General features: G+C 39.9%; 1 protein-coding gene across 5 annotated transcripts in view; it reads right to left on the reverse strand.

The window, feature by feature from the left end:
• Nucleotides 1-16,036, reverse strand: part of dnah10 (dynein axonemal heavy chain 10) — a 61,097-nt gene extending 45,061 nt beyond the window's left edge. For 3 of the 5 annotated variants that reach the window (XR_008388944.1, XM_053653759.1, XM_053653762.1), the window contains exons 1-18: nt 13,872-16,036; nt 12,499-12,615; nt 11,924-12,042; nt 10,645-10,753; nt 10,423-10,538; nt 9,420-9,642; nt 9,152-9,309; nt 7,914-8,144; nt 7,342-7,532; nt 4,888-5,086; nt 4,201-4,395; nt 3,938-4,108; nt 2,984-3,160; nt 2,675-2,845; nt 2,123-2,274; nt 1,469-1,620; nt 1,104-1,268; nt 810-1,017 (exon numbers count right to left, since the gene is read on the reverse strand). Coding sequence is in view for 4 of the 5 variants with exons in the window: in XM_053653759.1 (XP_053509734.1) it covers nt 810-1,017; nt 1,104-1,268; nt 1,469-1,620; nt 2,123-2,274; nt 2,675-2,845; nt 2,984-3,160; nt 3,938-4,108; nt 4,201-4,395; nt 4,888-5,086; nt 7,342-7,532; nt 7,914-8,144; nt 9,152-9,309; nt 9,420-9,642; nt 10,423-10,538; nt 10,645-10,753; nt 11,924-12,042; nt 12,499-12,615; nt 13,872-14,097 (3,080 nt within the window). In the remaining variant the exon portion in view is untranslated. Of the gene's footprint in view, nt 1-809; nt 1,018-1,103; nt 1,269-1,468; nt 1,621-2,122; nt 2,275-2,674; nt 2,846-2,983; nt 3,161-3,937; nt 4,109-4,200; nt 4,396-4,533; nt 4,680-4,887; nt 5,087-7,341; nt 7,533-7,913; nt 8,145-9,151; nt 9,310-9,419; nt 9,643-10,422; nt 10,539-10,644; nt 10,754-11,923; nt 12,043-12,498; nt 12,616-13,871 lie in introns of those variants that run through there. The other 2 variants (XM_053653760.1, XM_053653761.1) reach the window with 2 other exon arrangements.
• Between the last annotated feature and the right edge of the window lie 2,829 nt (nt 16,037-18,865).

The raw sequence follows: 18,865 nt of genomic DNA on the forward strand, positions 1-18,865 counted from the left end.
ATACCCAGCGACACTGTACAGATACATCAAAGAACATAAAAGCATGTAGTAATAATAATAATAATAATAATAATAATAATAATAATAATAATTCATAGAGATTCTCTAAAAATGAATTCTCTACACTGGGCCATTTAAAATCTGAATTAAAATGAGTTGCATTTATTTAACTTAATGCTATATTTAGGATATTTATATTTTTTGCAGTTTCTGTTTAAATACTAATACTACTGCTAATAATAGACATTTAACATAAAAACGTGTGGTAATAATAACAGCAAGGAAATGGATTTAAAAACAACGATAATAACCCTCATAATAAAAAGGCATGTTTTTACGTTATGCAGTAAATATGAAATTGAAATAGCAAACTAAAAAGTAGAGGATGCATAAAAGAAAATAATGATGAGGCTTAATTCGGTAATTACGTGACTCTAAATAAAAACGGCGTAAGAACAGCGAGGACGGAAAATCCTGTTTTCTGATTGGCTGACAGGTGTGTATCGCGTTGTACTGAATCAGTGCTGTGTGATACAGTGTTACAGGCGTTGAGTGTGTAGCTATATATACTAAATACTTATTTTTAAAGTTTGTTTTTTCCCCTAAATACCCTCAGTTAATGAATAGCTAGTGAGCTAATATGTAAACAATTGCCGATATTGTAAAGTGTAAAGTTAATTAAATAAAATCGAAATGATTTTGCTCTTTTCACGTCATTCTGTGCAAGCGAAACGTAAACAAAGTCTCCAGTTCCAGCCGTGATGTGATCAAATCTTTTAAATAACGTTATCCTTCGGTAGTAGACTCACTTCAGCACCATCTTGGTGAGAGAGTCAAACACTCTCCGCTCCCAGTAAGCGTAGTACTGGGCCATGTGCTTGGCCTTGCCGCTGCTCGTCTGCGCGGTCAGACACTCCATCTTGGTGAGCAGAGGTCGGATGGCTGAGTACTTCCTGCTCAGCAAGCCCACATCTTTGGCTCTCTGCTTCTCCACCAGCTCGCAGAACTCCTTCACTCCTTCACCCACAAACACACAGTTTAAATATTCTTAATCGCGTCTGGTTAGGATTAAAACGTCAGTAGGAGTATGGGCAGCTCGTTACCTGGCAGCTCTCCTGCTCTTTCTGCTACGGGGAATTTAAAAAGGTTCGCTGACTCGATGGCCTGAAGCTTGGCGTCTATGTCTCTTTCGTTCTTCTGGATTTGGTTCAGCAGGGTCCCGAACTGTACGATGGCCTGGTTGGCCTTGGCGATGAAGTCGGGTAGGGCTGCGGGACGCGAAGGGGTAAAAAAAAAAAACGGTGAGTGTTCACGGTTACGTTCAAGATTTTTTGCTCGGATCAGATCAAACCAAACCAGATAGCAAACCTGACAGCAGTAAAAGCGCAAAGACCTGAACGCATCGTATGTATTACATGAAAGAGACTTGAAAAGTATAGAGTTGTTGTGATGATGTGATTGTGGATACCCAGAGAACCCAAGGTTAATCGTTTATATCCAGCGGACATCACACTCCTCACTTCCTGTATCTGCGTGGCCATCAGGAGGACCTCTGCGTCCTTCAGACTGTCCATCACAGATCGGTAGTGGTCCGTCAAACTCTCCAGTTCGTCCAAGTGTCTATAAACACAATTATTGGAGAAATTACGAGCATCCAAACTACTTATCTTAAATCACTGGCATGGATAAAAAAAAAACGTTGCTATATTATAATAATAGTATTTTCTCTAGAAAAATTAAGATAATATCCTTTAACCAAAACCAAATGTAGGCAGACGGTCTGTTAAAATAAAATGTATACAGCGTCATGATATGTTTAATCTGGAAATATTACTATTTTTTTCCCCTTTGCTTTTATAAACAGTGTCAATAATTACTACGTTAACTGTAACATTTCACTCGAAACTAAAAGAAAATAATAAACCAGCGAAGAGATTTGCTTTTCCGTGGCTAATCTTTCTCGTTGAAGACCAATCCGGCGATCGTTCCGCAGCTCTACAGTTATTAATAGGTCTTAGAAACTATCTGACCGAGAAAGTGCAAAAAAAAAGTGCTGTGAGTGCTGTAAAAAATGTAAAAAAAATTAAATAAATAAAATAAAATAAATAAATAAAAGTCCTACCTGAAGATCTTGTCCTGAAGCCCCGCCACTATTCTGACGTTTTCAGGTATACTGAAGCCCAGCTGCTCAAAGTACCTGGCCTCAGTGATGACCTCCTTCAGCTCCGGGCCAAAGTTCACCGCAAACCGCACCCCCGTCTCCGGGTCCTGGTCCTGAGAGACCGTAAAACAATCACACCACATCGCCGAGCTTGGCGTTTATTCAGCAACAACAATTAAAGCGTTAGGGGTTTAGGGGGTCGTAGCTCAAAATTACAGCGGTATTTATGTGGGGAAAGTTCCTGGTGTTCAGAGGCGGGTTACGCAGCTACCTATGTGGATTTTCTGAGTTCCGCATTCAGACTCAGACGTACAGGAATAATACTGATCTCGGATGAGGTTCCGTCGTGATTTTTAAGTGTATTTTCAGGCAAAAACCTCAATATAAAATTTCAGCATGAAATATTTGAACTGAATTCTCCTCTACACGAGCCGATATCACGCGAGGAAAATGTGCTTGAACGGGATAATCAGTCTCGGGGTAAAAGTTGTTCAGGGTCTGCGTGTTTCTGACCTCAGGCTGTGCGGCGTCTCGACAGGTGTCCCCGGAGCTCTTCACCATGAGCAGGACTTTTCTGTTCATCAGCACATCCAACGTCTGCACGGCCTCCTCGCTCCAGCGTTGGTGTTTCCTTACCTCGTAGTCCCGCATGCGCTTTCCCACCTCCAGGAACTTTGCTTTTGCCTGCAACATATATAACACACACACACACACACACACCGGTAAGTGACACTAGCACAAGGGCTGAGATTGTTAATAGTTACACACACACACACACACACACACACACGATACACAGCATGTTTAAACGGTTTATCTTACAGCTATGCCCTGTTTGTTCTGCAGCATTTCCGGCACTTTCTGGAAGCGTACGATGGTGTGTTTAATGCTGTGAAACAGAGTGCGCTCCCAGAAGATCGCCCCTGTCACGGGAGGCTGGTTCTTATTCAGAGGTGGCTTGTCTTTGTTCTTGACAAACATCTCGTTTATGATGTCCACCTAGAAAAAGTTCAAAACAGTGAGGACAAAAATGTATCGCTTTGGATCACAAGGCCTGGGATTTTCACCTTAACACAAATGTAGTCCATGTCCCAGACAAGTTTGGTGTCTTTGGTGTCTTCGGAGTTTTTTGCGCTGTAAGTTGTTCCGTAGGTAGTCCCGACCTATTCGGATGTACAAACTCAAGATAGCGATTTAAAAGCGTGATAAAATCGCCTACGCCCCGGACGCAAATTTCAATTTCATCACCACGGTTTAGCATCTCATGGCTTTGTTAGATCGCGCACCCTAGTAACTGTCAGCGCGTGATAGAAAAAAAAACTTTAACACTAAATATTCGGATGTGCTGTGTCTGTGTGCTATTTTATAAGCTGCGGGTAATTTGCATAACCTGAAAGGCGCATAAATATCAACTACCGTTACGAGACTTTACGAGAAAATAACGCTTGGAAGGAAGTAGCAGAGATCATTGGTTTAAATCACATAACTTATTTTCACACTGATTAGTGTGATTACATTTATTCCGTTTTTGCATTACTAGTTCGCTTTAGAAGGAGTATATAGCTTCTACCGTTTCTCACCTGAACACTGGACGGGCCACGCCCACAAGCAACAAACTATAAGCATTCATCACTTGTTAGCTAGATTTGCTTCGTGCAAAACTAAAAATGCAATCTTTCTCACATCATGTGACTTATGACACTGCACACGTCTCGGCTGATCAGAAAATTTTATTCTTGTTGCCTCGAGTGCCAGATGTTTCAGATGTTTCCTCACTTCTTTGCAGTACTGGACCATGATGTCGTTGAACTTCATCATCATCTGATTGTTGAGCGCTTCTCTGGAGCGGATGTGCTTGAACTTCAGCAGCGTGTCGAAGGCGACAGACGCCGAGCGCAGGGTCGTGAAGGACTGGTCGATGAAGTAAATGGCTTCTCCTTCGATAGCCTGGAACAGCAGAGAGGGAACAGGGTGATGAAGCGAGCTGAAACAAAACAAATAACGAACGCTTTCACACGGAGACGCGTTCACGACCTCACCTGAACCTTGCTCTGGAAGTCCTGAATGACTTTTTTCCAATCTTCCATCTTGCGAATGCTGAAGAGGTCAAAGTCCAGCTCCTCGATGGGCAGGACCAGGCCGTCCACCGTCCGCAGCACGTCGTCGATACGCTTGTGCTCGCCTGTTATGTCCTTCATCTCCGGACCAAAGATTTTATAAAAATCCTCCAGGGTCTGTCGGTTCAGAAGGTTAACACTCAGAGGTCAAAGAATGAAATAAATTGACAAGTTTGGTTAAAAAAAAAGGTTTAAAAAAAAAGAAGAAAGAAAGAAAAAGTAAAAAGCTAAAATTAGCCATAAGTAGTTCAGTACTGATCTGAGTAGATGATTCGATTAGGTTCAGTGCAATATGACTGATTTCAGTCTGAGTCTTCAGGACGTGACACACGGAACGCCTCCTCAAAGCCGACTGATGAAATGTCACGTGTGGCGTTTGTACGATGCTAAACTGGAGGCCTTCTCTAGTCTTACTTGTTAGCGACATTGGCCTTGTACGTAAAGAAGCAAACTTCACACACCTCATACATCTGGTCTAATCGGCTACACTGGAGGGAAACGTGAAAACGTGTAACTCGGTAAGTGTAACGTGTAAGTGATTTTTCACAGAACTGTGGCCTTAAACACGACGGAACACTTATTGTAATGTTTATTACAAGGTGCTCTAACCTTCAAGATGTCGTAGAGGTCCTGACAGACTGAAGCCATGTAGTCCGTCTTCTCAAAGAGCCTTTGGCGGTCGAACTCCCAGCGCGATTCCCTGCCGGACTTCTCGATCACTTCTCGAACCTCAAAGTAGCAGGACTTCCACTGGTCCAGAACCTGCCTGCCATCTCGGACTTTGGCCTTGGCCACATCGTGCTTATCTCTACAGTCACAGGCAATGAAGCAGACCTTTTAAAAAAATATCTGAAGGTAATGTGCACTTTTAAGAAAGAAAGAGAGAAATAAACTGACAGACAGACAGACAGACAGACAGATAGATAGATAGATAGATAGATAGAGTGTTACTGGTAAAAAGACTGATGACAATAATACAGTTTGAAATGTGGATACTGTGACATATATGAAAGAAAGAAAGAATGAAAGAAAGAAAGAAAGAAAGAAAAATACTAAGAAAGAAGATATAAAGAGTGAAATAGATAGATAGATAGATAGATAGATTTTAAGAAAGAAAGAAATAAAGAAAGAAAGGTAAAAAAGACTAAAAAAGAAGGGAGAAAGAAAGAAAAAGAAATGGGTTAAAAATAAGAAAGAAAGAAAAATTAAGAAGACTAAAAAAGAAAAAAGAAAGAAAGAAAAGTAAATACTAAAAAGAAAGAAAGAATAAAAGAAAGAAAGAAAAAGTAAAAAGACTTAAAAAGAAGAAAGAAAGAAAGAAAGAAAGAAAGGAAGAAAGAAAAAGTAAAGACTAAAAAAGAAGAAAGAAAGAAAGAAAAGTAAAGACTAAAAAAGAAGAAAGACAGAAAGGAAGACAGAAAGAAAGGAAGAAAGGAAGGAAGAAAGAAAGAAAGAAAGAAAGGAAGAAAGAAAAGTAAAGACTAAAAAAGAAGAAAGACAGAAAGGAAGACAGAAAGAAAGGAAGAAAGAAAGAAAGGAAGAAAGAAAGAAAGAAAGGAAGAAAGAAAGGACGGAAGAAAGAAAAAGTAAAGACTAAAAAAGAAGAAAGACAGAAAGGAAGACAGAAAGAAAGGAAGAAAGAAAGGAAGAAAGGAAGGAAGGAAGAAAGAAAGAAAGAAAGAAAGGAAGAAAGAAAGGACGGAAGAAAGAAAAAGTAAAGACTAAAAAAGAAGAAAGACAGAAAGGAAGACAGAAAGAAAGGAAGAAAGAAAGGAAGAAAGAAAGAAAGGAAGAAAGAAAGAAAGAAAGGACGGAAGAAAGAAAAAGTAAAGACTAAAATAGAAGAAAGAAAGAAAGGAAGAAAGAAAGAAAGAAAGAAAGGAAGAAAGGAAGAAAGAAAGGACGGAAGAAAGAAAAAGTAAAGACTAAAATAGAAGAAAGAAAGAAAGGAAGAAAGGAAGAAAGAAAGAAAGGAAGAAAGGAAGAAAGAAAGGACGGAAGAAAGGAAGAAAGAAAGGACGGAAGAAAGAAAAAGTAAAGACTAAAATAGAAGAAAGAAAGAAAGGAAGAAAGGAAGAAAGAAAGAAAGGAAGAAAGGAAGAAAGAAAGGACGGAAGAAAGAAAAAGTAAAGACTAAAATAAAAGAAAGAAAGAAAGAAAGAAAGGAAGAAAGAAAGGACGGAAGAAAGAAAAAGTAAAGACTCAAAAAGAAGAAAGACAGAAAGGAAGACAGAAAGAAAGGAAGAAAGAAAGGAAGAAAGAAAGAAAGGAAGAAAGAAAGAAAGAAAGGACGGAAGAAAGAAAAAGTAAAGACTAAAATAGAAGAAAGAAAGAAAGGAAGAAAGAAAGAAAGAAAGAAAGGAAGAAAGGAAGAAAGAAAGGACGGAAGAAAGAAAAAGTAAAGACTAAAATAGAAGAAAGAAAGAAAGGAAGAAAGGAAGAAAGAAAGAAAGGAAGAAAGGAAGAAAGAAAGGACGGAAGAAAGGAAGAAAGAAAGGACGGAAGAAAGAAAAAGTAAAGACTAAAATAGAAGAAAGAAAGAAAGGAAGAAAGGAAGAAAGAAAGAAAGGAAGAAAGGAAGAAAGAAAGGACGGAAGAAAGAAAAAGTAAAGACTAAAATAAAAGAAAGAAAGAAAGAAAGAAAGGAAGAAAGAAAGAAAGGAAGAAAGGAAGAAAGAAAGGACGGAAGAAAGAAAAAGTAAAGACTAAAATAGAAGAAAGAAAGAAAGGAAGAAAGGAAGAAAGAAAGAAAGGAAGAAAGGAAGAAAGAAAGGACGGAAGAAAGAAAAAGTAAAGACTAAAATAGAAGAAAGAAAGAAAGGAAGAAAGGAAGAAAGAAAGAAAGGAAGAAAGGAAGAAAGAAAGGACGGAAGAAAGAAAAAGTAAAGACTAAAATAAAAGAAAGAAAGAAAGAAAGAAAGGAAGAAAGAAAGGACGGAAGAAAGAAAAAGTAAAGACTCAAAAAGAAGAAAGAGAAAGTAAAGTGTAAAACCTGGCTTGTTTTCTAGTTGTCATTTTACGGAATGAGCTCGTTTAGCATTAAGCGTGATGGTGCCAGCTCACCTGAAAAGCGTGTGGATGTCGATGACACGAGTGACGCACTCACACAGCTCCCAGGCGATGCGGTCCATCAGGGCCATCATGCGCTCTTCCGAGTTGTAGTGGCTGGAGATGATCCATATCATCCTCAGACCCCTCATCAGCGGTGCAATGGTGTCCAGGATCATGCTGAAGTTCACCGCTGTGGCCAGGTTCTGGTGTGAGATATAAACACCATGAATGTGAAACACATCACACAGTGAACGCAGGAGCACTGAACCCCCAGAGATCAGTTACGCTGTAATGGACCCCCTTTATAAACCCAGTCCAACTATTGTGCACCATCCCGAGGTCTGTCTTAGACTCCTTTCTCGACACTACAAACATCTATCACTTTAAAACGGACATCAAGTATATTCGACTGTGATGTAGGACTATTTAATGTTTTTATTTTTTTGGTCCTAGTCAAAATTTGCAGCCTTTTTTTCTCTTTCGAATACAAACTGGAACGTGCCGTGTTTGCCTTTCTCGTGGCATATATATATATATAAGAAATATAGTTAACTGGTGTTATATCGTCAGAAACTCTGACTCACCTTAAAGTACCTCTCCACGGTGCCGAGGAAGCGCACATTCTCCATGGCCTCCACGTGGTAAAGGTTCAGCTCCGTTATAGTCTCGTTCAGGTTCTGCATGGGGTCCAGGTCGGCTCGGCCCATCACCTCCAGGATCTTCTTCACCACTGGCAGCTTCAGCTGTTCGCACAGACCACTCAGTACAGTCGCACGCTCACGCCAGAACTCCAGCTCGGCCATCGGACCAGGGGCCTGGGGATCAGCACCGAGATCGGACACGAACAAAAGGTAAACATGGAGCAGGGCACATGGTTAAGCCACGCGCCTCCTACTCGATATCCTAATACGTCAAAGAAAGAAAGAAATACAAAATTAAGACAAGAAAGAAAGAAAGAAAAATAAAGAGCAATTAAGAAAGAGAGAAAAAATTAAGAAAGAAAGAAAGAAAATAAAGAAAGAAATACAAAATTAAGACAAGAAAGAAAGGACGAAAAATAAAGAGCAATTGAGAAATAAACAAAACCAATAAGAAAGAAAGAAAGAAATACAAAATTAAGACAGGAAAGAAAGAAAGAAAAATAAAGGGCAATCGAGAAAGAAAGATAAATTTAAGAAAGAAAGAAAAAAGAAAGAAATACAAAATTAAGACAAGAAAGAAAGAAAGGAATACAAAAATAAGACAAAAATAAAGAAAGAAAAATTAAGAGCAACTGAGAAATAAAGAAAACCAATAAGAAAGAAAGAAAGACACAAAATTAAGACAAAAAAGACATTTAAAAAATGAAAGAAAGTAAGAAAAATAAAGAGAAATTAATAACAAAAAATAAAGAAAGAAAGAAAAGAAATGTAAAAATTTAGGAAAGAAAGTAAGAAAAATAAAGAGAAATTAAGAACAAAAATGAAAGAAAGAAAAAAACAAAACAGAGAAGGACAAATAAATAGACAATGTGAGGAAAAAGAAAAGGGGAGGTTTTTTTAATAATGGAAAGACACAAAGTGAGAAACAGAAAGGAAAAAAATTACTAAAAGAAAGATGGGAGGAGAAAAAAGAAAATCGGCGTGAGTGAATAAATATGAGAAACACATGGAGAAAAAGAGTATTCATCTCACAGGCACTGTAATAAAGACTGTAATAAACATTATAATAAATACTGTAATAGATATATCCTTAAATATAATATATGCAGTGTTTCATTTGATATGAATGTTGTTATTTTATGTATTTTATTTGTTATTTCCCGACATGTTTCAGAGCGGACCTGTGGTTTCTTCTCTTCCTGCTCCTTGAGGATGACGGTGATTTGGGTTTGCCAGTTCATTACACACTGCTCCAGCTTTTCTACCACCTCCTGACTGGCCAGCAGGGTCTCCACATCCTGATCCAAGTCCAGCTCAGGGATGTGTAGATTATTCATACCTACAGAAGAGAATTAGAGAGACGACCAAACTCAATGAAAATGTCCATAATTAACGTGTGTAACTGCTCTCAGGCCTGTAACGGAGCTGATGGAGTTCGGTTAAACTCACTCTGCAGCTGCTGCAGGGTTCTGTCTGTAAGGACCATGTACTTGTAAGAGTAGTTAAGGCACTCATCTCGGATCAGGGCAGTGCTGAAAGGGTCTGCTGGTGCCAGCAGGCCTTTAGTTTTCAGCTCAGTGCTCACATCACTGCCTTCAGAGCTCCGCGCCTCCTGCTGGTAGCCTAAACTGGAGAGTCTGATCTGGCCCACTGAGAGCAGCGGCATGTACACCTGTTAGACAGAGCAAAACCAAAGCTTACTGCCCAAAGCTCCCTACTGCCCAAAGCCTATGACTGCCCAAAACTCCCTATGGCCCAAAGCTCCCTACTGTCCAAAGCCTCTGACTGCCCAAAGCTCCCTACTGCCAAAAGCCTCTGACTGCCCAAAGCTCCCTACTACCCAAAGCCCCCTACTGCCAAAAGCTCCCTACCGCCAAAAGCCTCTGAGTGCCCAATGCTCCCTACTGCCCAAAGCTCCCTACTGTCCAAAGCCTCTGAATGCCCAAAGCTCCCTACTGCCCAAAGTCTCTGAATGCCCAAAGCTCCCTACTGCCCAAAGTCTCTGACTGCCCAAAGCCTCTGAATGCCCAAAGCTCCCTACTGCCCAAAGTCTCTGACTGCCCAACGCTCCCTACTGCCCAAAGCCTCTGAATGCCCAAAGCTCCCTACTGCCGAAAGTCTATGAATGCCCAGAGCTCCCTACTGCCCAGAGTCTCTGGCTGCCCAAAGCTCCCTACTGCCCAAAGTCTCTGACTGCCCAACGCTCCCTACTACCCAAAGCCTCTGAATACCCAATGTGCCCTACTCTTGGCTTTCTGTTGGCTAATGTGGTAGCTGTTATTTTCTCTTAATTGTGACAATGCTTGTAGGAAAGCAAACATATTCCTGACAGTTTCGATCAGTGGAAATTTGTAAATTAAATTTTAGCTAGTTTCATTAAAAGTAACATTGAAGTGGTGATTTTGAACATTGGACAGATTTATTTATTTGTTTGTTTTATCCCGTCACACACATGCTGGAAGACGTTCCTGAACGTCAGAAGTTGATGACCGTTCATCATGCCGATCTCCAGCAGCTTGGGCATCAGCTCATTCGCCTCCTTTATATCCACGGGCTCAATGATCGTCTCTGAAACACACCAGCAGCATTAAACTCTGTTACTGTGTGTTTTATTTTTCAGAACCACCAGAACCAGAATGTTTTAGTATTTTTTAAAATAATTATCATCACTGACCATTGGTGTTCCTCAGGAAGTAGAGCACGTTGGACTTCATGAACCTCTGTGGGATGTAGTTCACTGCTACATGTAGCTCCACGTGGTACACAGTCTGTATCTCAACTCTCTGATATGACGAGAAGGAACAACACGAAATCCACAAAGTGACAGATTAGCAAAGACAAAATGCTAAAATGGCTGATATTTTTAAAAAAATCAAATTACGGATTGCTAGGTATAGTGATTGGGATATTAAAGGAATGACACAGTGGAAGACTGTCCCCTTTACACAGGATATAATCACTCAGCCAAGGCACTGTGCCACTGCAGCAATGACATTAGCATGACTGCGTCAATGCCCAAAGCCCTAGGCTGGACAGGAGAAGCCCCTGACTGCTCAAACTCCCAGAGTGGACAGAAAACATCCCTGACTGCCCAAAGCCCTAGGCTAGACAGAAGAAGCTCCATACTGCCCAAAGCCCTAGGCTGGAACAAAAATGTCCCTAACTGGACAGAAGAAGCTACTGAATTACCAATGCTCCATGCTGGGCAGAAAACAACCCTGACCACCCAAAGCCCCATGTTGTATAGAAGATGCCTAAAAGCCCCAGACTGGATGTAAACACTCAGACTACCCAAAGCCCCAGGCTAGACAAAAGAAGCTCCTGACTGCCCCAAAGGTCCCAGGCTAGACGGAAGAAGCCCCTGACTGCCCCAAAGCCCCAGGCTAGACGGAAGAAGCCCCTGACTGTCCCAAAGCCCCAGGCTAGACAGAAGAAGCCCCTGACTGCCCCAAAGCCCCAGACTAGACAGAAGAAGCCCCTGACTGCCCCAAAGCCCCAGGCTAGACAAAAGAAGCTCCTGACTGCCCCAAAGGTCCCAGGCTAGACGGAAGAAGCCCCTGACTGCCCCAAAGCCCCAGGCTAGACAGAAGAAGCCCCTGACTGCCCCAAAGCCCCAGGCTAGACAGAAGAAGCCCCTGACTGCCCCAAAGCCCCAGGCTAGACAGAAGAAGCCCCTGACTGCCCCAAAGCCCCAGGCTAGACGGAAGAAGAATTCGATGTGACATGGATGATTTAGGACTAGCTATTTTTATTAGCTGCTGTGCTTAAACAGTGACTATTGTTTCTGTCCATAGGCTTGCTCTGATTGGCTGCTGGAAGCCAATGAGAGAGAGAGAGAGAGAGAGAGAGAGAGAGAGAGACATAATAACAGTGAATACACTATACATTAAACATGTATAGTGTTTTATAGCAGAAGCATTGTAGAAGAAAACAAAGGTGTTAGTGATTATTACAGTGAGAGGAACCTCGTCCACTTTCACTGGGTCTAAGGTTCCGTCGGTGGAAGGGTCCGCTGTAGGGCACAGACCGTCCCTGCTGAGGCCTTCAGATGTCCTTTGCTCATTCGTTATCTCTTCAGTTGTCCAGGGACAGGTGGAAAAACAAGAAGAAAAAAACAATATGCGATAATACTGTACAGTTGGTAATAACTAGTAATAACTGCTCTATGATTATGGACAATCTCCAAACCCGTGTGGCTTATTCACCTCTTATCTCATTTACTGTCAATCTGTAACCATAGCAACACAGTCCTAGCTTGTACCAGATACTTGTACTTGGGCTTGTACGAGCCAAGCTTACTCTCTAGATAAGACAAATGATCATTAATGGCTGTAAGTACTGTTTGTGATTTGATGCTAGTGACCTCTGATTGTTCCAAAAGTTCTCCTAGACATAAAATTAACAATTTAAAAGCTACTTTTAGCTAAAAAAAAAAAAAAAAAAAAAAAAAAGGCCAATTCTTTGCAAATTGAAAGCTTTATCCTTGATTTTATGGCTATTTTGCTCGTCACTGTACGTATTTTCTTACTCTCGGTGGGAGATTTCTCTCTCTCTGAGATGGGCGTCTCGATCGGGGGAACAGCAGACGAACACCGATTCGCCTGGGCTCCGTCCTCTTCGGGATCTGGAGATTCTTTTGGCTTTTCTGATGAAACAAACAAACTATAAGTACACAGAAATATCAGACTGAGATGTAGGACTGTTCGTATTTCCACAGTACATAGAAAAAAAATTTTGTACACACTACCGGTCAAAAGTTTGTGGACACTCGACTGAAATGTTTCTCATGATGTCAAAAACCTTTTGATCTGAAGGTGTGTGATTAAACGTGTGAAATCGGTGTCGTAGACAAAAATATCATCGTGCCGACGTGTTCATTTCTTTCATTAGAAAACGAGCATTTTATTTACAAAAAATATTTTTTTCAACCGCCGACTCGGAGCGAAATATTCCGAAAAGCAGCCGATGAGAGTCCGGCGTCGGTGTGAACTCCTTTAATACTGTTTAAAAATCATCTCGGGGAAATTCCTCAAGAAATCGCTCGAGAAAACGCCGAGCATACATTTCTGGAAATTCTAGGCGAAAAGGGCGTCGACTTTGAAGATGCTATGAAATTATTTTGATTTATTTTAGATTTTTTTCATCATTCCTGTAGTTCCATTTGTGTTACTCCAGAGTTTTGATGACTTTATTATTATTCTAAAACGAGGGGAAAATATAAAAATAAAGAATGTCTAAACTTTTGACCGGTAGTGTGAATTCTTTACATTCTTAAAAATACTTTAACCCTGTAAATCTTTAACTACACCTAGACGTTCAAGGAATGTTAAAATCGTTTTTTTTTTTATTATTATTTATGATCGTAAAGCTAAAGAATAATGTACATTACCGACTGTATTCACTTAAATGACTCAATATTTTCTGGAATTTTGTTAGTTACTGACATTATGTTCATTTCGAAAAATCACGCATTTTCCTCTTTTCTTTTCTTTTCTTTTCTTTTTTTGGTTTAAAAAAAGCAGGAACATTTACATATCAGTTCATTTTTTTAAAAAATGTTATATTTTTTATTTGAAAAAGTCAGACTTTTATATATATATATAGTTTTTTTTCTTAATATCTTTTGTTTTTTTTACTTTTCTTAAGTGACATTTTATCCATAGGTGATGCAAGGGACCCCCCATTACATTTAACATGCAAATGAGCACATGCATATTCAATGAGCCAGTGCGCCATTTGAATATTTGAACTCCATTTCGGATACAGAAGAGTATACTGAAGGACAGCAGTATTTTCACCAGGTTATCTTTATATTAGAAAGTCATACTCGGTGTTTTGAGGCATTTCGGTACCTTAGCAAATGAAAGGAAGTGAATAAACCGTGTGTGAATGCTTGTGTACCGATAGGGATCATCACTTGCACTTCTTCCTCCCATATCCTCTTAAAAAGCAGCAGTGCTGAAGTGATCTCCTCCTCAGTGACCTGGTTTAGAAACTGCAGGATTTTCCTCTCCTCTTCTCCGTCTCCGCGGCTCAGCAGCTCCTCGAAACAGTCGGGCTCGGGCAGGTGAAACGCCGCGTTGACCCGGTCTCTGATCCACTGCAGCCGCGGGTCGTCCAGCGCCATTTCACTCGCGGATTCAGGAAGAAACTTCTTCAGTTCATACAGGAAAACAGTTTCGCTTATTATTTTTTTTTTTCCTTTCCCTTTTCGCGCCCACCTTCAAGGCACGAGCGCTTGTTTAGTGCGTTAGCTAAAGTGGCTAAAACAGCTGAGCCTGAAAGTTTGTCGTTGCCATGACGACCACCCTCTCGTGCCGTTGACAGGTCTGCCCCTCCTCCTCCTCCCCTCATCTCCACGCGCACACAATGCAATGTCAAAATAAAACACCTACTACATTTAGTCTCCAAGAAGCTCTTTATACCGTACCACAGCGTTTGAGGGCCAGTGTTGTTGTTTTTTATTATTAAAAAAAAACAAACAAACAAATAAAATACAACTGGCCTCTGATCAGGGTTGTGTCTCCTTGCTTGTGTAAGGCATTGATCATACAATTCAGAAAACATTGTCGGCATTAAGGGGACGGTCCTCTCCTGCCTCAGGTCTTATTTGACTGATCAGTTGTAGATGTAAATAGCGACTTCACTTAAATTTGGTGTTCCACAAGGTTCTGTTTTAGGCCCACTGCTTTTTCATTATATACACTACCTCTGGGTCAAATTATTCGTAAACATGGAATTATCTTCCACTGTTATGCTGATGATACACAGCTGTATGTTTCAGCGAAGCCAGACGACAGACAGCAGCTTAGTAAAGTTGAGGATTGTGTAAAAGACATTAGACGTTGAATGCGTATTAACTTCCTTGTACTTAATTCTGACAAGACAGAAGTACTTGTATTAGGACCACGTGTAGCTAGAAGTAATCTTTCTGATCGCACAGTAACTCTGGATGGACTTTCTGTTTCATCATGTGCAGCAGTAAAAGACCTTGGAGTGATTATTGACTCCAGTCCTTCATTTGACTCTCATGTAGATAATATTACTAGGATAGCCTTCTTTCATCTCAGAAATATTTCTAAGATAAGAAATATATCGTCACTACATGATGTAGAAATATTAGTTCATGCTTTCGTCACCTCTAGACTAGATTACTGTAATGTCTTACTGTCTGGATGTTCCAGTAGGAGCATGAACAAACTCCATTTAGTCCAGAATGCAGCTGTTAGAGTCCTAACTAGAACCAGAAGATACGCCCACATCACCCCGATCTTATCCACACTGCGTTGGCTCCCACTGAAATCTTGCATTGATTATAAAATACTATTATTAACCTATAAAGCACTAAACGATCTCGCGCCACAGTACCTGAGAGAACTTTTGGTCTTTTAAAGGTGCAGGATATTTGTTGGTACCTGGAATAGCGAAGGCTACAGCAGGGGGAAGAGCTTTCTCTCATAGAGCCCCACAGTTATGGATCAGTCTTCCAATTAGTGTTCGGGACTCAGACACAGTCTCAGTGTTTAAGTCTAGGCTTAAAACGTATTCGTTTACTCAAGCCTACCCTGACTAGACTTTCTTTTACACAAAGCGCAGTCTTATCCGTTACGGGATAGTAAGCATACCTAATAATCTCTCCCTCTCTTTACCTCCCTCTCCCTCTCTCGTTCTGTCAAGCTACACATGATTTTATGATGATGCCAGTGATCCTGGCCCTTTCTGCTCTCCGGACCTGCCTGATCCCATCCTGATGAGAGCGCCATCCAGAGGTAGTGCATCAACTGGAGGCTACAGCCTGCCACTGAGGATGACCCCAAGCAGTGTAGCCTGGAGATCGCTGAGGACGGTCCCACTTGAAGTACCAAGGAAATGGTTTTGGACCTCAATTCCACATGGATGTTCTCACTGTGGTCACTGTGGTTACTGTGGTTACGGTTGCAGCGATGGCCTTGGGACTGCGATTACCACTTGCAGTTTTACACTCAGGTCTCCTTTAGTGAACAGTGGACTAGTTCAACAAACAGACTTCATATTAAACCATAATGAACTTTCTTTTACTCTCACACTATCCGGTGTCACCCAGATGAGGACGGGTTCCCTTCTGAGTCCGGTTCCTCTCAAGGTTTCTTCCTCGTATCATCTCAGGGAGTTTTTCCTCAACACCGTCACCACCGGCTCGCTCAATAGGGATAAACTCACACACTTAAAATCTCTATCATGTGTTTATATGTTTCTGTAAAGCTGCTTTGAGACAACGTCCGTTGTAAAAAACGCTATACAGATAAAATAAAATTGAATTGAAGAAAAAAATCTTTAAAGTCATGATATATTAAAACATCACAAAACTGTAAGAATAAAGTAATGTTTTGAGGAAAAAGTCATATTACAAGAAAAAAGTTGTAATGATATTTTGAGGGGAAAAAACATTGCAATATCACAATACTTCAATATGCAGTAATTTGAGAAAGTCACAATTCTGAGAATAAATGATTGTTTTGAAAAACGTTGCAGCATTTCAAGAATCAAGTAATACAATAATTACGACAAAAAAAGTCACAAAATATGGTGGAAAAAGTCATATGATATTTTGAGAGAAAAAACACTGCAATATTTCAAGGATCAAATATTTTGAAAAGAAAGTTGTAATATTTCGATTTTAAAGTCATAATATTTTATATGGGGGAAAAAAGTCGCAGTATTTCAAGAATAAAGTAATATTTCAAGCAAAAAAGTTATAATACAAGAATACAGAAAAAAACATTGCAAAATTCTGAGTATAAATGATTGTGAGAAAGTCGCAGTATTTCAAGAATAAAGTAATATTTGGGGAATAAAGTTGTAACATTTCAAGAAAAAAAATGACTCCGACTATATTAGGAATGCGTGTGTGATTAGTCCTCAGGAGCAGGTGAGTGTCAGTGTGTTACTTTTGGGAGTTGTAGTCATCGGCCATGTTTATAGTTTGTGGTGCATTCTGGGAAACGGAGTCACTACATTTGAACCTTTTTTTTTAACCTCTAACTTCACAAATGAAATTAACCGATTAAAATTTGTGTGTAAAATGTATTTATCTTAAAGTGTTAGAAGATGAGACCTAATTAAAATACAAATATTTACATTCGCTAACAATCAAGTAAACTATAAACACGACAAAACGATACTTGCGTATAGTAACCAAGGACGAGTACTCGGGTATTCTCCACCCCAGCTACAAAGAAGACAATACGAAATCGTTTTATTATAAACGCTGAGGAGTTTCACGTCACCACTCTTGCTTTTAATCCCACTAAAGAAACCTTGACCAATCCCACCTGCATGTTTTTTATTTATATTGGATTTCATAATCCATTTAAAGCCGTGAAGATGATGTCGTGTGAGAAACGTGTACGGTCCCATGTTAAGCTTCGTATTAAAGTAAAAACACTTCTCTGTGTACTTCTCTGTACATCGCTTTATCACTTCGGACCTCTCTACCCGTCTGTAGCTAGTCTCCGGTCCAACGAGATGCCTTCAGCTAAATCATTTACATAAACACGTGTGATCGGATAAACCACAACGGAGGATCTGCGACAGAAGCTGCGATGGTTCGCGTCTAGAAAACTGAAACCGCAGAACTACAGCGTCTTTCGCCGATCTCTTCCTCGGAAGTGATGCGATTCGTCACCAAGTCCCAATTGTACAAAATTTCAGTCATTTTATTATTTACAAAATAACATTACAGAAATTAACAAAATGTCATTTAAAGCAAGGATATAAAGATTCGCTAAAAAAAAAAAAAAACACACCAATTTCTCAATTTCATCATCTACTGTTTAGATTTAAAATGTGACACAAAATAATAATCATTTCAAACTGAAGATCAATAAATAAATCAACGAAGCAAAAAATTTCCAGAAAATAAAACATTTATTTTCAAAGAAAATCAAACAATTTATCGACTCAGATTTGTTTTGAAGGAGACAAAAAAATAATAATAATCCAAATCCGTAAAGACAGGAACAGAAGCGCTTTCAAATAACACCAACTGTACAACCAAACCTGGGTTAATTACATTCAATAAATAATCTAAAATCTGTAAGAGGAATGGAAACGAGGAGTGAAATTCACACACACACACAAAATAAAAGGAGTACAGGAACTGATCAAGCAATCATCGTTGTTATTTTTGTGTTAACACTTCAGGGGCGAAAGGAAAGAAATTCGAAAACCACCAGCTTCTCCGTCGGCGAATAAAGAAAAGACACCGATGCGGTTTAATTTAAACTCATGTTTGCTTCATGTTTAAGGATCTACTGAGGATTGACAAACGAATATACTGAACAAACACTACGATTAGCATCAAGACTGACTAAAGCTAACAAACCCTGATGCTGTGATATTAGCAAATCAACAACGAGGTTTTTAGAGTTTTACCCAAAAATTGTACCTCTTACGGAAAGTACGCTAGTCATATTAACCACCGTAAACATACAAGAGGAAAATAAACGCATCTGATTCTCTAGATGATGAAACGTCGCTAGTGTTCAACACCAAACCTCCCCCGAGACTCGGGAAAATACGTATAAAAATACACTAGTGTCTCTTAAAGCCACTTCCGGAATGTACAGTTCGCCTCAAAGAAACAGGCAACGCCTTGAAACTGCGACATGCGAGATGAAAAGGCACAAACACAAAAACACGAAGCCCTCACTGAAGTTGTGAGAACACTGTTGCTAAGCAACTGTTGCAGTTACACACGTCAACAACAGTTGAGCTAATAACTATAATCGAAGGATTTAGCTAGCTAGCAGACCGGCATGTCAAACATGCGACGTGAAGGAAAAGCGACAGTAAAAACGAGACGATATTCTCAGGAACGTCAACATTTTCCTCAAATATGTCGGTAAGTTAGCGAA

The sequence above is a fragment of the Ictalurus furcatus genome, chromosome 22 (assembly GCF_023375685.1).
Source record: "Ictalurus furcatus strain D&B chromosome 22, Billie_1.0, whole genome shotgun sequence".
NCBI lineage: Eukaryota > Metazoa > Chordata > Actinopteri > Siluriformes > Ictaluridae > Ictalurus > Ictalurus furcatus.